This window comes from Hetaerina americana, unplaced genomic scaffold (genome assembly GCF_022747635.1).
Source record: "Hetaerina americana unplaced genomic scaffold, ioHetAmer1.1.p SCAF_62, whole genome shotgun sequence".
Lineage (NCBI taxonomy): Eukaryota > Metazoa > Arthropoda > Insecta > Odonata > Calopterygidae > Hetaerina > Hetaerina americana.
The window spans coordinates 313,012-329,879 of record NW_027287228.1 but is presented as its reverse complement, the minus strand read 5'-3'; the positions used below and the strand labels follow the sequence as shown (position 1 = coordinate 329,879).

The window sequence follows — 16,868 nt, the reverse complement described above, 5'->3', positions numbered from 1 at the left end:
TTTGGTTTAATTTTCAGAAAATATTAACATTTTTGTACAACGATTATTATTCAAATGCAAACAAAATCATTCGTCTTTGTTTTCAAATTGATTCTTTCCTTTGTCTCTGATTCGCCTTAATGGTCCAGATGGCTTCAGCCTTCGTAACCGCTTTATCATAAAACCTCAAAAACCATGTAGGTTAAATAATCCTTGTGGTTTTTTATGAACATTTGAATTCTTTGGAAATGGCATAGTGAAATATGCCATTTTTATATGGGCAGTATGTCATAACTGTCCTCCCTTTTGCCGACCGAGAACTTCCAGGTACTTATATGAGTCATGCATACATCATGTCTTACTGTGTTGAGCAACATTTTTAGCACTGCCAAGCCCACTACATAGATCCCAATTCCTATTCATTTCAAGAGTTTGACATTGCACCCTTTGCACATGCAGTGAAAGAAATTCATGGGTAATAAATTAATTTGTAACACGGAATGCCTGATGTATGAGCATGTGTTTAATGGCAACGGACCTGCCTTTCTTCATTTGTGTTATGTCCCGGCGTACGAATGGAAGAGGAACGTCGACCATATTTTGGTACATATTTTTATATTTATTTGATATATATTTATTTTTACATCATTTATAACTGCTAACGATATCTTTTGCATTGTCAAGTCCAATAGGGTATGATCAAGTTCCAAGTATTCATTTCATACCTTTGATGTTTCGTTTTCCAACTCGATAAAAAAAATGCATGACGTATTTGATTGATTTATGAAATGTTTCGAATAATGTTTGGAATGATTTCGGAGTGAAAACGGTCCGAGTCCCTCCATTGTGTTTTCCCCCAGTCTCTCTCTCTCTCTCTCTCTGAATATGAATAAGTTCCCTCATTATTCCTGTCTCTGCCCCACTCTCCATTAAGCTAACTCTTTCGCCTCTTGTGCTGTTTTTCTTTTTTTATCATTTCATTTTTTTAATAATTAATTCCACATCTGGTATTCTTGACGAGCAACGTTTTTTTTGGAAAATAAAGCCCTTTCTTTCCCATTGGATTGTCTTCATGTCCCAGCGTTCATCTCAGTCATTCGAATTTTTAATGTTCTGCACAACGCGTAAATGGAAGATTTTTTTAGATCAATACATTCATGCCTGACAATATCTTATGTTAACATGAAATAATTGCTGCTAAATATCAGTGGAAATGGTTTTGAATTCACCATTTTTTATTGCCCTTACGCATGAACTTACTTTCTCAGCTATCTCTTTCTATCAACTTCTATCCAATTAACTACCAAGTTTGCCAGTATTTTGTCATTATATATATATATATATATATATATATATATATATATATATATATATATATATATAATTTATATTTATCGTTCAGTTTAGTTTAGTCAAATAAATTAGTAAAAATTAGTAAAAATCATTTACCTTGCCCGCGATTTATAATTTCAGAGTTTACAAGAGGAGTATACTGACTAAAACGCTCGGACGTATATCTAGGGATCCGGCTTCGTATCCCAGTCAAGAAGAATGATTTTTACTCGTTGAAATTGTTGCATATATCCCTCTTTTATCCCCAATCTTACTCGGGAGATCTTCCTCATATTCGTTTGAAAACTAACGCCTTAGTTTAAATCTTTCAAATCAATTTGAAGATGATAAATATATTTGTGACGTACTTTTTTATTTTTGGAATGATTGCGAAGTGGCAGCAGCGGCTTTTCTGCGGTCGTGTGTTTTTATATCCCCGTCCCTTCTAATTCCCTCTGTCCTCTCCCCCGCAGGTCAGTTCCGCTCCCCCCGCATCACGGAGCACCCCTCGGACATGGTGGTGGCTCGCAACGAGCCGGTGACGCTCAACTGCAAGGCGGAGGGCCGGCCGGAGCCGCGGGTGGAGTGGTACCGCAGCGGGGAGCTGGTGAGGACGGCGCCCGCCGACCCCAAGTCCCACCGCGTCCTCCTCCCCGCCGGATCGCTATTCTTCCTCCGCGTGGCGCACTCCAAGAAGGAGTCGGACGCCGGCGTCTACTGGTGCGTCGCCCGGAACCACGCGGGGTCCGCCCGCTCCCGCAACGCCACCCTCCAAGTCGCCGGTGAGTACCAGCGCCCCCTTTCTTTACTTCTCTCGCAGAAAAGCGAGGGACTAGTGGACACGGGAAAGATGGTTTCCACGGACTGCGGACGTCTTGGACATCCATTGGGAATATGAGCAAATTGTTCTCTCTCAGAGTTGCGGGGAAAACATAAAAATAATGCAATGCAATAGAGATGCAATCACGAAAATGTTTATGAGTGGGAAGGTTGTTGAAAACAATACATACACGTAATAACCTGTCACTGAGAGAAAGGAAAAAAAGCTAAAAGAATACGAGGAACACGAAAAGTTGAAGGCATGTAAACACAAGAGCCATTCAGAGCTCGAGGACAAAGTCCATGCATTGAACTAGAGATATAAACTCCATTCGCGCCTTTTAACGATATTTCAAAGAAATGCAATTCAAAAATATAATCGCAATTTGAGCTGCATCATCTCGGGAGTGATTCTGATACAAACATGGACACTATACATTTACGCCCACGGTAAAAAAAATAAAGATGGGCTGAATTTCGATGTTGGGGACCACGCATGCGGTTGGATTCATGGATTTGTAAAAATCCTTTTTAATGCGTGAGCTTTTTAACGTCAATGCGGTGGCCATGTGTGCAGTAGGCATAGCGATTCGTAGATTGTAAGCAATCCAGGTAAAAATGTACGAGAAAATTGTGTTTCTCTTAGTCTCCAACATCCATATAAACTAAAAGTTTCAGGCGTGACATGGTGGAATATCATAATTAGTAGTGGGATATCATAATCCAATATCCAATCTTGCTCCTTGAGGGACGGGGTGAAGTGTACACTTTGCCCTGATTTCAGAGCTTTCGTAGACGTAACACGCAAGTGCCGAATAGTACATTACACAGTAACAAACAATATATACATATATATGGTATATATATGAATATATATATATATATATATATATATATATATATATATATATATATATATATCCCGGTCTAGGAAATATTTTCCCTTTTCCTTATATCTGTTTCTATATAAATGAGTATTTGTTCGCCGTATGGCGGGATTTCGTGTTTGAATATATATATATATATATACATATATATATATATATATATAATATATATATATATATATATATAAAGGCTACATCATCATGTGAGGACTACAGGAAGATAAGTTTGATATCCCACGCAGCTAAAGTTGTTCTCAGGATATAAACAAAAGGATAGAGAGTAGGGCAAATGATTACTTAGGGGATGACCATTTTTGGTTTAGGAAGGGGAGAGGTACGCGTGATGCCATTGCAGTAATGAGATTATTAATCGAGAGGAATATGGAACACAACCAGGAGGTATTTGCCTGTTTCGTAGATTTCGGAAAAGCTTTTGATAGAGTGAATTGGGAAAAACTAATGAGTATATTGAAGAAAATAGGATAGATTGGAGGGAAGTCTCAGACTGCTCAGGTGCGAGTGGGGAACGGGGAGTCCGGATGGGCAGTGTTAGGAAGGGGTGTAAGGCAGGGTTGCCCATTATCACCGTTGCTGTTCAACCCGTATGCAGAGGAAATGATCAAAGAGGCATGGGAAGAACTGGAGGTAGGAATGAAAGTGGGCGAGGAATTCGTAAAATCAGTTAGGTTTGCTGATGACCAAGCTTTAGTTTTTCAGTCAGCCAAGGGGTTGCAAGCATTGCTGAGTGAATTGGAAATTCAGTGCGACAGGTATGGGATGAAAATCAATATTAAGAAAACAAAGGTTATGCGATTTTCTAGAAAGAAAAAGGCCAAGCTTAACATTAAAATAGGAGGGAAAACACTAGAGCAAGTAGAACAGTTTACGTATCTGGGAAGTGTTTTGGACCAACACGGTCAAAGTAGTAGGGTCGTAAGGAGAAGAATTGCGCCAGGCAAAGAGCCTTTCACAAGGAGGAGGGAGTTGATGACAGGGACTTTGAGTAAGGATGTTAAGAAAAGACTCGTAAAAACTCTGATATGGAGCGTAGCTATGTACGGCGCGGAAACGTGGTCATTGAAGCAGGAGGATAGACGTAGACTGGAGGCTTTTGAAATGTGGGTGTGGAGAAGAATGGAGAAGGTGAAATGGACAGAGAAGAAAACAAATGAGGAAGTACTTGGTAAGTTGGGCGAAGAGAGGGGTTTGTTGGGAGCAATCCGGTGGAGGCAGGAAAAGTGGATGAAGGGGGTGTTGACCGGCAGTGGGATGTTGAAGACTGTGATAGAGGGTAGAATGTTGGGCAAAAGAGGAAAGGGAATGAACAGGATAGGGATGTAGGACGGGATGAAGGGAGGAAGAAAGTACTCAGAGATGAAGAGGGACCTGATGTAGAGTAGGACGTTGTGTTTTGCTGGGGGTCACAAATTGCTGAATTAGTAATTTTGTCCATCCAAAAACCTAGCTTAACCGGTAGATTACCTAATAATAATAATTTATCTACATATATAATATATATATGTATATATATAAATATATATGTGTATATGTATGTATAAATATATATATATATATATATATATATATATATATATATATATATATATATATATATATATATACATTCAAACACGAAATCCCGCCAAACGGCGAATAAATACTCATATAGTATACAGAAACATATATAAGGAAAAGGGATAGGAACACGTGTTCCTATCCCTTTTCCTTATATATGTTTCGGTATATATGAGTATATATGAGTATATATATATATATATATATATATATATATATATATATATATATATATATATATATATATATATATATATGCTTAGCCAATAGAGCTCATTCGTCTCGTTACAATCACTTGAAGCAATTGTGAGATATCTTTTAATTGCCTGAACAATGTCCAAACGAAACTTATACGATAGCAATAATAATGAGAAACAATATAATGCTAAATATGCGTTGGCAGGAATTCGGCGACAGCTGTGCCAATGAATTATAACCGAATAGGTTGGGGAATAATCAGGTTGGATCATGGCCTTTTTGATTTGGGCTCTCCGTCGGCCCGAAGGAGGAGAGTGTTTTATTACGAGGTGAGGGAGATAAAGCACAGGGTTGACAATAGTCCGGTTTGTGGTGGAATAAATTCTGAAACCGATTTGGCCCGTCAGTAGCGAAGTAATAGATTGAAAAAAATTAAATAAAAAAAGGAAATGTAAATACATTTGTTAAATCGAGCCATAAAATATGAACACGTTTCATCCGCATCTCGAAGCCAAATGTTAAAGAATGTGCAATAAATATGTAAAAGCACACTATTTTAGCGTGAAAATGGTCTCTTAAAAAACCCTCGTGTGACTCTCTTGAAAGCGAGACCGCGTCCCGAAGGCATTGGAGAACCCGTGCCAACTAATTAATTGTTATTTGAGTGCTTTTCCTCGGAACCTATGATGAATTTCTGAACACAACCTTTTTTGTTTTTTTTAATACTCATTGAGTGATTTTTCCCCTGCCATGCGCTAAAACGGCTTCCCGAGAGGTTTCCTCCAGGGATGTTCGTTATTTTTTTAAACAGACGTAGAGTAAATGAAAAGGGTTAAATACGAGATTTTTCACGAGGGAGTTCTCCAAAAAAAAACCCTCGGTACACCACTTGAAACCCGAGTTCGTAAAAGCATTTTGCTTGATTCATTTTGAATGAATTGCCACGGAATTGGATGCCGTTTTGGCATGCGAAGTGTGCCGCCATGACACGTATTATTCTTTGCTCACGTTTTGCGACGGGAGGATTTTTTGATGCCTACGAGAATGCAGCAGGGAAAACGCAATGGATACGCTCGCGTGTGTTAGATTTCTCTTGTCAGGTTGAGTGAAGGCGGCGGCGCATCGCCGTGGGGGGGGGGCGAGGGGGAAGGAGGGGGCGGAGAAGATAAGAGGAGGGGGCAGAGGAGGAGGGGGTACTTGGAGCAAAATCGCCGTTTGATTTCGTCGCGCGTTTTGCAGCCCCGCGCTCTAACGGTAGTGCACCTGCAAAGCACCCGTAAATAAATATTTTATACATCTCCCCCCTTCGTGGTGTGAATTCATGACTGTTTGGGAAAGAATTTTACCCTTGGCGAACCCTTTTAAATTTAGCGAGGGAATTTAGTGTCGAAGAAAGGAAGGGTGAAGGAAGAAATACTTGATTCACCTTCCAGCGTCTTTTCTGAAGTACCGCAGAGCAGCATTCTGGGGCCACTCTTTTTTCACTATTACGTGGACAACATCGCTGAGTGGTCATCCCGTATGGTCGCAACATTTTACTTATGCCGATGATTGCAAAACTTTCAAGCAAGTTAACACCCCCCTATGATTTCCCCTCCCTTCAATACACCCTAATTACGTCTCAAGGAAAATATTGAATAAAAACTGATCTATTTGTCCATAATTATGTCCAAAATGGTGGGATGAAAAATTATTCAATTTCAGCATCACGATCGTCTTGTTACACTTCCGTGTCTTTCTTGACGGCGAATTCATCAGTGGATGAACGGAACCGAAGATACGTTTCCTTGCCTCGCACGCACTCGCCCTGCCAAGGGCCGGGGAAGGGAGAGGAGTCAGGGCGGGTAATTTAAGGCCGGGGGATGAAGAGGCATGGGTTGGGTGGAAGTGGGGGGGGGCGGATGAGAAAAAGGCCCTTCGAGCGCCCCCCGACCCCCGTTTTTTTTCCACCGCGTTCCCTTGCCGTCAGCCCTGACTTCATTCCCCATCCCCTTTCCAACCGCCACCCTCCTTCCCTTCGCATCCGCCAGCCAACCCTCCCCCTTTGGTCTTTGGGACTCAATCGAAGCGTGAAAAGCTCGTTAATTAGGGTTCTTAGCGGCCGAAAAGGCGAGAAATTTCGGGTTAGTGAAATATACCTCAAGGACCTGAGAGTGGTGTTGGCGGTGGGGGGTGGGAGGAAGTTGGGTGCGTGCGTGTGAGGGAATGATGTTTCAGGGGGTTCTTGGTATTGGATGGGGGGGTGGGGTGCGCCTTCTTTGAAGGGAGGGAGGGATGTGAGATGAAAGGCTTTTGTGGCCATTTTGGAACAGTCCCACCTCGCCGAATGAAATGTTTGCAGGGCTCTCATCCGCTCTAAAATGGGGAGGGTCGGGATAATATCCTCACCCCGACCCTCTCAATGGCTGGATATATGGCTAATGGGTTCTGAGCGCTGTGTTTTAGGCTATTATTATTCTTATTGTAAAGGTGCATTTCGCGATGGGAGGAACCATTTGTGAGCAATTGGAAAGTTTGTTCCCCTGAGCGGCGGGGAGATAAATCAAGATTTTGAGCCTCATGACACATCTTCGTGTTTACAGTATCCATGGTTACTCATGATTCTTTGGTTCCTCTTTTATTCTTGTAACATTTGCATTAGAAGCTAATTTAGGTCCATTTCGAATGACGAGACTATGAAATTCCTACGAGAGAGAGAGGGATCGTATGATTCGGAATTCTTTTTAAAAACGCTCTTTCTGCTTGATTGATCGGCGATTAATTTTCCAATTCGTGGAGCCCTTGGCATTCTACACTGTAAATAACTCTTTGCATTCCGCGGATTAGGGATTTCCCATGCCTCCTTTCTCCCGCCCATGATCGACGTCAGCGGTCGGTGTTGTTTCTTTGGCGTTCTTGGAAAGGCTTTCACTTCTTTCCACCGTTGTCGAATTATATAAAGTTAATACTTAATGAATTTGTTCTGACTCATAGTTTTTCTTATGAACTTTGGCTCCGCCATAATCGACCGGAAATTTTCTTGGCGGGATATTAACTTTTGCCAAAAAACATCAATTTTCAAACAGGTTTTCCGTGTGTGATGACTGAATACGGATTTGTGAATAGTGAACACTTGGTTGAAATGTCCAAATGTAGCAATTTTAATCAATTGTAATCAATTCTTTTCACATCTTCGAACATACTTCAAAATCGATTTTATCAACTCAACAAGTTTAAAGATGGCATAAATTGTCTTTGATGTGCACGTACGAGGGCGGTTCAATAAGTACCCGTGTTAGAAATGAAGAAACCATTTTTTCCAAAACTTTTTTTGTTATTCAACATATTCCCCATTTAGAAAGATACGCATCTTCCAACGTTCCGGCCATTTTTTTAACCCCTCAAAAAAATGGGATTTGTCGAACTCTCCAAAATACGCCTCTGTCTCGGCGATAACTTCCTCGTTTGAGCTAAATTTTTTCCCCGCGATCTATTTTTCCATGTTAGGGAATAAGAAAAAGTCACAGGGAGCCAGATCGGGTGAATACGGGGGGTGCGGCGGCAATTCAAAACGTAGTTCATGCAGTTTGGCGGCGACAACTCCGGACGAATGTGTTGTCCACCGAGAGCAATCGCGGCACCCATCGGGCCGACAATCAGAGGAGGGAGGTCCGGGGCGAGGGCGGGGGATGTTCTCAGTGCATGGCAAGAGACCCTCTCTTCTTTCTCCCCAATCGACTCAGTGAAAATATCCGTTTTGATGTGATGGTGAGTGGCGAGCGTGTGATCGGGTGGCGTGTGTCTCCCATACTCTGTATCGAGATAGAGAGAGGGAATGGATGTATTAGAAGGCGGAAGAGGGGAGGCACGAGCCGCCCTCCACCACCCTTCAACCCTCCCTCCCTCCCTCGGTTGGTCGCCCATTGACGCGGCTAATTTGGTCAAGCTGCGGCTGCTCATGCAGATCAAAGGGTTTGTCTCGATGTGCTTGCCCCTTTCATACCCCGCCCCTTTCCCGCCATCTCACTCATCTCCTCTTCCCTTTTCCGACCCCGGTGCACCCCAACGGCTTCGGTTAATAGGGCGAGGAGGAAAGGTTGAACTGGGGCGGAACAGGAGGGCGCGTGACTCATGCGAGTTTCCCCCCGTCGGGAGATGATGACCCAGTAAAAATAAGTGGGCACCTCCCTCCCGCTTCGTGCCGTGGTACTAAACCAGGGGAAAGGGGGAGAGAGCCTTTTCGTCCCTTCTCCTATTGGATCGAGGGACTGAAAAGCGTCTTAATGCCAAATGTCTGCAGACAAGTCAGCAGAGGGCCGAGAGAGGAGGAGGGAACTAATCTTCACTCATTCTGTGTCATTCATTTGCTGGCGGACTCATTGCGGGGACGCGCCCTTCAGCTGTTTGTTTGTTGGGCCAGTAGGAATGGGAGTGTTTCGATGTAGATAGTGGTATATTCAAGGAATTGTGGGGGTTGGCGGGAGAAGGTTGGAGAGAGAAACCCGGCGTCGGCATCAGCCTACTCTTATAGTGAATTCTGTCGTGGTTGCACACAATTTCGAAGTCCCATCCGACGGACAGCTCACTTAATTCGACTGCGCCCAACATGCACGCAGGATACAGCAAGCAGGGATCCAGATACCGCTGTAAAATATCACAAACTCGGTGCGGGATTCGAACTCGTGACCTCGAGGTGGCAAGCCACGCTAACCGCCGCACGTACCTCGTCCCACTTGGCGGATGTAATCCCGCGGCTGAAAGTGACGTGAAACCATCCTAGTCCACGTGTCGGATGACCGTTGAAGGACGACATTAAATTTTCACCTTTCCCCAAATAGCAACGGTGGACGCCTACGGACCCCTGAAAAATGATAAAAGGCTACCTAGGGTCCCTCCTTACCCTGGATGGATCATGTGGGGATTCTGCGGGGGTGTCACTAAATAGAGCTTCTTTTATTTTGGTCTAAATAGGATCGTTTCGTAATTGCCGGGTTTAGATAATTCGACCCATCGACCTTGAAGTTTAAGGCCAAGTTTGCATCCAGAAAAATCGTAGTTTCCGGTTCGAAATCGACTCTATCATCGCATTAATATTAATAATAGATTATAGATGTTATTCTGGAGGACCTTTGCGTGGCGTCAGTCTGTGTTTTTCATATATTTCGCCATTCAAATGTGCTTGTGCCTTTCTGCGTATTCATCCGGATAGACTCCGTCGTCAGTGGCCAGGGCCGGCCTCCAACACGTCTCGTTCCTTATTCCGTCCGAGGACTTACTCAAGGGAGTGGTCAATGCCCATATTATCTTCGGGAAAATCTCAAAGTAAATCGTCCAACGTGTCGTTTACCTCTTTCGTTTAATGTCTCTGATTTTCAATTCAACACTTCCCTCATTGGTCACGGTCCCCATGCAGTCGAAGTAATAGTCTGAGGAGTACAAATTTGTGATATTTAATGCCCTAAGATTAACGTCAATTACTTGTTTCAGTTAATCCCGGAGCAAAGACGGGACGTGTTTGTTGATTGTTTTCTTATCTCCTGGAGTGATATCGCAATGAACGCGAATGGTTTCGCCGCGGGAGTGGACGTCGTTTCATATCCGCTCTATTGGATTTGCACTTGCCCGCAGGAGTGAAAGGAGAAAGAGAGAGAAAGGGAGGCAAAAGGAGAGAGAGAGAAAGGGAGGCAAAAGGAGAGAGAGAGAGAAAGGGAGGCAAAGGGAGAGAGAGAGAGAAAGGGAGGCAAAGGGAGAGAGAGAGAGAAAGGGAGGCAAAAGGAGAGAGAGAGAGGCTTGGTGCGAACGGTTCGTGTTTTCACTCCGTGATCGTGACGCATTCCCCTCCAGTCTCGTCTTCAACCGCTCAGAAGTCGTCACGGGCGCATGCGAGGAAGTTGGCCGTCACCGCCATTTTGTTTTCCACGCTCTCTCTCTCTCTCCTCGGAATTTTCGTCCTCTCCTTAATTAATGATTTCTCGAAGGCAGAACGTTGACGACTCTTAACGAATCGCCAATAACAAGCGGAGAATTTCACCGTGCCGTATAACTTCGAGCTCCTTTTGACCTCATTCCGTTGCTTTATGGGATTGTTATGTTATCGCATCGTTTAGTTTTGTTTTCTTGAAGTTGAAGGAAGAAGAAAACGAAGAAAGTGCTTCTTGGCTCTCCATCTATTTTGATGCTGTGATGGACAGCAATGCAACACCCCCCCCCCAATTCATGCGAATTTCTTCATGGGACATCATCCGAGTACACATCTCTCTAAGTATTCCCAGTATTCTTAATATATTGTTTTTTTAAACCTGTTCTGAAACTTATTTCGGTTATTTCTGAGGCGTCAGTATCCGAAACTATGCTATTTCGGCTGTTTTCACGCTCCATATTAATAAATATAATTCAAAAAAAGGTGGGTAGATGCTATTATGTTAACACACTACAAATTTTACGTAATTCCGCACATGACATAACAGTTTTTCGGGAGAAGGGCATTTCTGTATCAACTTTTATGAAAGTTAACACGGTATGACCCTTGACCCGTCGACATATTTGATAGAGTGCTCGTAGAACTGCAAATGCAGGACCTACGCCCGGCGTCCCCTTTCTTCGTGTCATTTCGCTCGCTGGGTTTCGAGCGGTCGTGCTCATCCGAATTCTCATCGACTGCGGATCGTTTGCATCGTGCGAGAGGTGTTACCGGAAGGGGGAGACCCGAAACCGATTAATTCATCTGAGGATTGATGTAATTCGATTTACATCTTTGGCAGTGGTGGTTTTTCCCTGATTAGTACATATATAGTAACGCTGGAGTCATAGCTATCGTCACTCCTGAGAAGCAATGTGTTCATCCTCACTTTTCCGCTTTAGATGAGGGATTATTTGATTCCCTCTCGCCCTCGGAATATTTATAATAATAGGATGTCGTGGAGTGAACAAGTATTGCGAAAATAATTGCATTTCATCAAATTGTTGACTTTTTCAAGTGACTCATCGCTTGAAACTTTCGAATATCTGCAGGAAAGGTTGCCGATTTACCCCTTAAAGGATTGGCACCCTCCGATTGGCGTACAAATACGAGAATTTCAGCGTAAAAAAATCATTCCGGGTTCGAGTCCCGGTCAAGGTGAATAAATGTTACTCTTTGATATGCTCCCATCCTCGCTTGCGTCGTAATTATTACGAATACCAAGCGGGGCAATCAACCCGAAGATCGGTTTCTTACATTTGATAGGGTAGAGCTCACCTGATGTTAATCCCGATATACGGCGTGTGAAATTCACTCGTCAGGATCGATGGACCAGCTCCTTCCAGTCCCTCGATCCGCATTTGGTTTGCCCGGAAGAGCACCACACGGACGGGTTGGGTGTTAGCTAAAGTTGGCCATCAGAGGCATCACCTGGAATCGAACCCGGTTCTATTGGTCATTAAGGCAGAGCTCTCTACCGACTGGAACAACCCCGCTCCTATTGCGAGTATTGAATGCATGTAAATTTGTTTTAAAATGTAAATTAACATGCAGTTATGTGTTTTGTGTGTTGCTGAATTCATGCTTTTTCAGCGCTGTACGCGTATATATTCGTAATTTGGCTGGTGCTCCGCCTATGACGATACACCGAAATAAGAATTAAAACAGAGATGTGGAACTCAAACGTTTTTATTAAATGGGTGAGTTGGTCGATTATTCTGACAATTTTCCCTTTGCTTGTATCAAAGGTCCTGCAATTAGCCTTCCTTGTTCCCGTGATTTTGTTTGACCATTTGTTTTTTTTTGTTTCTGAACAAGAAATGTCCTCATCATCACGTTTCTCCGGAAATTCAATGCAGTCATAATTTGGCGTGCCCTAATAATCAGTTGTACAGCCTTAAAAATTAATGACGCGCGTGTCGGAACGTGATTGCGAGCAATTGAAAAACATATGTATTTATAATTATATATGTGTGTGTGTGTATATATATATATATATATATATATATATATATATATATATATATATATATATATATATATATATATATATATATATATATATATATATACACACACACACACACACGAGGGTCATCCGGAAAGTAGTACCCGTTCGTGCCGCATGAAGTGCTGACGACGCGAGTAGCCGCTGGACGAGGTCAGATAGCTTCAGTGGCTTGTCTGCCTTCTCTGAGCCAAGTTGCGTGACGCTAGCATTGCCTGTGTTGTTTCTGTGATTGTTTACAATGTTTAAAAAAATTGAGAACGCCGCCAGTTGTGAAGTGAGGGCAGTGATTAAATTCCTCAATGCAAGAAACGTTCGCCCATGTGATATTCATCGCCAATTAAAGGAGGTGTATGGAGACAATGTAATGGACGAGTCGTCTGTTCGGCGGTGGTGTCGCAACTTCAACATGGGGAGGGGGAACACACACGACGATGAGCGTTCGGGGAGACCGTCTGTCATTACAGACCAACTGGTGAGCTCAGTTGACGAATTCGTGAGGAACGATCGGCGCGTCACAATTGATGACATCTGTGAGCATTTTCCCAATGTTTCTCGAACAATTGTTCATGAAATTGTTAAACACCATCTGCATTATGCAAAAATTTGTGCAAGATGGGTCCCTCGCGTATCTCAATGAGCTGGCGGCGAAGGACTATGCAGCAGGAATACAGAAACTTGTCACACGTTATGACAAATGCCTTAATTTGCTTGGAGATTATGTTGAGAAGTAGTTTAAAGTATCCTCTTTCAAATAAAATTTTTTATGTTTGTTAATATTTACTTTTGTGTCTTTATTTCACGAACGGGTACTACTTTCCGGATGACCCTCGTGTGTATATATATATATATATATATATATATATATATATATATATATATATATATATATATATATATATATATATATATAAAATATATATTATATATATATATATATAATATATATATATATATATATATATATATATAATATATATTATATATATATATATAATATATATATATATATATATATATATATATATATATATATATATATATATATATATATATTAGCCCAGGTGTGAGTTGTGTACGTAGAGTCCCCCTTCATTAAGGTCTTGAAAAAAAAAGAGAGCCTAGTAGAGCCTGGCTTCAGAAATAAAACGGGATCCGTGCGCGCGCTTTCCTCGCTCTTAGGGAAGAAAGGAGGCAAGTATCGTTTTGGATCTCGTACAGTTTTTCCTTTTCGCAAGCAAGAATGTGTGCATATGTGTGTGTGCGTGTGTGTGTGCGTGTGCGTGTAGATGGAATCGCACGTGTGTCTCCCAGACATTTTCCAGAAGTTCTCCGGGGAAGGGCGGCCGGAGGAGGGAATATTTATAGCGTCTCTCGAGGAATCCGCGCGCCATTTGTTTTACACAAAGGAGTCGTTGCCGAAGCGTGAAAAAGGAACGATCCAATCCTCCCGAGAGAAACTCTGTTTGATCTTCGCTCGCACACCGGCGACAGCTTTATGAGCGGGGGAGGGGGGTCCTGGTGGCGCCGACCGTCTCCTCTCCTCCTTCGCCCCCTCCCAACTCCCAAGTGGACCCCCGCGGTGGGAGGGAGGGCGGACCTCATTTGAATAAATACCCCATGCAAATGTGTGACTGAAATTTATGTCAGCGACACAAAGATGACGGTGCGCGTCATCGGGAGGCCATTAGGGAGGCAGCACCTCTTAAGCGCCATTTGGGTAATCACATCGGTTGACCAAAACTGGTTAGCGGGCGTGTTGTGTTAATTCTGACCGCGATTCCAATTGGCGCTTCGGATCCTCGCCTCATTTATAACAGGGTTTTTATGGACGACCAAATCCTTTTTCTTTTTTTTATTTTAATTTCGAATAACCCGTTCGTTTTCTTCTGGGCCTTCCTGTCGGTGGCAGCGCGTTGCCCTCGACTGATGTCTCCTCCCTCCCCCCCGTTCACCCTCTTCCACCCACCCTCTTCATTCACCCCCCCCCACCCTAGGGGGTTGGGGCACCTCCCGTCCCGCTGTGCCCGCGAGAGAAATGGGAACCTCATCAGTCGGAAGGATTGAAAAAAATATTAAAATAAGAATAAATTAGCGGTGAAATTTGCTCAGACACGCATCACCCCGGCACGTCAAGGAATCCACCCCTTCCGGAAATCATCCCCTCTCACCCCCCTTCCACGACGCATCGTTTTCATTTGCGTTCACGTGTCCGCGGTGGGCAGGTCGTGAACATTGTCGCCTCCCTCCCCCTCCCTCAGAGGGGGGGGGAAGGGGGGCGTAGGGGAGGGAGAGCCCCGTCGGAGAGTAGCGAGGCGGATTGGGTGGGCCCCCGCGTGTGAATCCCCGCCTATGCAAATGAGGATTCAACTTCAATTTCTTACGGTGGCTCGGAGTTGACTGGGTGAGTCTCCAGTGATACAAATCCCCCCTTGATATTAGCTTCTTGGTCATCAATTCAAAACTGATTCATTGCTTCTTATATTGCTGTGTCTGTAACACATTTTAATTATCAAATGCAATAACTATGCATTCTTCGTGAAAGATATTCTATCCTGTCTTGTGTAAAACGTTAAGCCCAAAACTGCATTTTTACACGTTTTTCAGCGACTCTGAAAGTTTTTTTTTCAGAACCAGAAGTCGAACCAAAATTTCAAAATTTGCGACAAATCAAGCGTGGGATATTACAGTTTGCTTTTCGTATAGCTTAAAGTGGTCTCTGGTTCGACTCCAGATCATCGAAATCAGCTCTCATATGAATTACCTGTGGGGTTAATTTTTGTGGCTTGCAGTCTTTATTTCTTTTGGAAAATAAAATTGGAAATCTTGTCGGCTGGAAATCGATAAAAGCTTCCAAAGGAAAGACGTAATCAAATTTCTTATTTTCAATCATCTGATTTTATTAAAGATTTGGAATTGAGAGAAAGTTTACAAAACATTCCATATTTTCTTGAAGTTCATTGCTGTTTGAAAAGCGTCCGAAACAACAACCGATTTATAATCGATAAGGATCTAATTGTTTGCCTCTTTCTTTCTTTAGTCAGCGCGATCATATTGTTTAGTGTCTCGTGAAACTTGGCTCGCCGTTCCTTGTAAAGCTTTTTATAAGTGTTTATATATATATATATATATATATATATATATATATATATATATATATATATATATATATATATATATATGCTTTCGTAGACGTAACACGGAAGTGCCGAATAGTACAATACACAGTAACACACAATATAGAAACACAAAAAAAGAAGAACACTCACACGTTATTTCTTGATATTTCGACGGAAACAATCCGTCTTCCTCTGAAGATATAGAAGTAATCGTTAATCATTACTTCTATATCTTCAGAGGAAGACGGATTGTTTCCGTCGAAATATCAAGAAATAACGTGTGAGTGTTCTTCTTTTTTTGTGTTTCTATATTGTGTGTTACTGTGTACTATATATATATATATATATATATATATATATATATATATATATATATATATATATATATATATATATATATATGTGTGTGTGTGTAATGTGTATCAGTCATTACTGTTATGTAGTCAACATTCATTACTGTTAAAACGCCATGCCAATTTGTAGCTATATGGTCAATATGTGCGATAGAGTATTTCTAAATCATGTAGTTTAGGCTAATAATTTACAACAGCCAAAGTTATTTGAGTCACGGCGCCATTTTCTCCTTTCACGGTGAGAACTTCGAACATTTGTAGGGTTTAAGTAAACTTTTGTTGTTATGTTCAAATGTTGATGTTATCTTAAACTTTTGTTCTGAACACTAATATTATTCTCAATAGTTAAACGTGGGAATGCGTCATATTTCTTCACAGAAACGGAAATATTGAAATTATCTGTTGAATTCCTTAAAACACGGGAGTGTTTATTCGTCCTTTTTTCGTATTTTAATTTATTATCGAATGTTGATGCGTCGTGATTAAGAAAACATGTTAAACGTATTTTTTTTAGGATAAATCGCGGTGAGACTGACTCGAAAATCTATCATTCGAACTTCCCAGTGGATGGAAGCTCTTTTTCTTATAAACGTCTTCGCGATGAAATTGAAAACGAGATTCAATGAGAAATATTCACTTGATATTCGGGTGGTATATCTC

At 42.0% G+C, this 16,868-nt stretch overlaps 1 protein-coding gene across 2 annotated transcripts in view; it reads left to right on the top strand.

Moving 5' to 3' along the window:
• The first annotated feature begins 1,812 nt into the window (after window positions 1-1,812).
• Window positions 1,813-16,868, top strand: part of LOC139695710 (protein sax-3-like) — a 214,842-nt gene continuing 199,786 nt past the window's right edge. For both annotated transcript variants that reach the window (XM_071594496.1, XM_071594495.1), the window contains exon 1: window positions 1,813-2,093. In XM_071594496.1, the coding sequence (XP_071450597.1) occupies window positions 1,826-2,093 (268 nt within the window). In that variant the 5' untranslated portion in view covers window positions 1,813-1,825. The remainder of the gene's footprint in view (window positions 2,094-16,868) is intronic.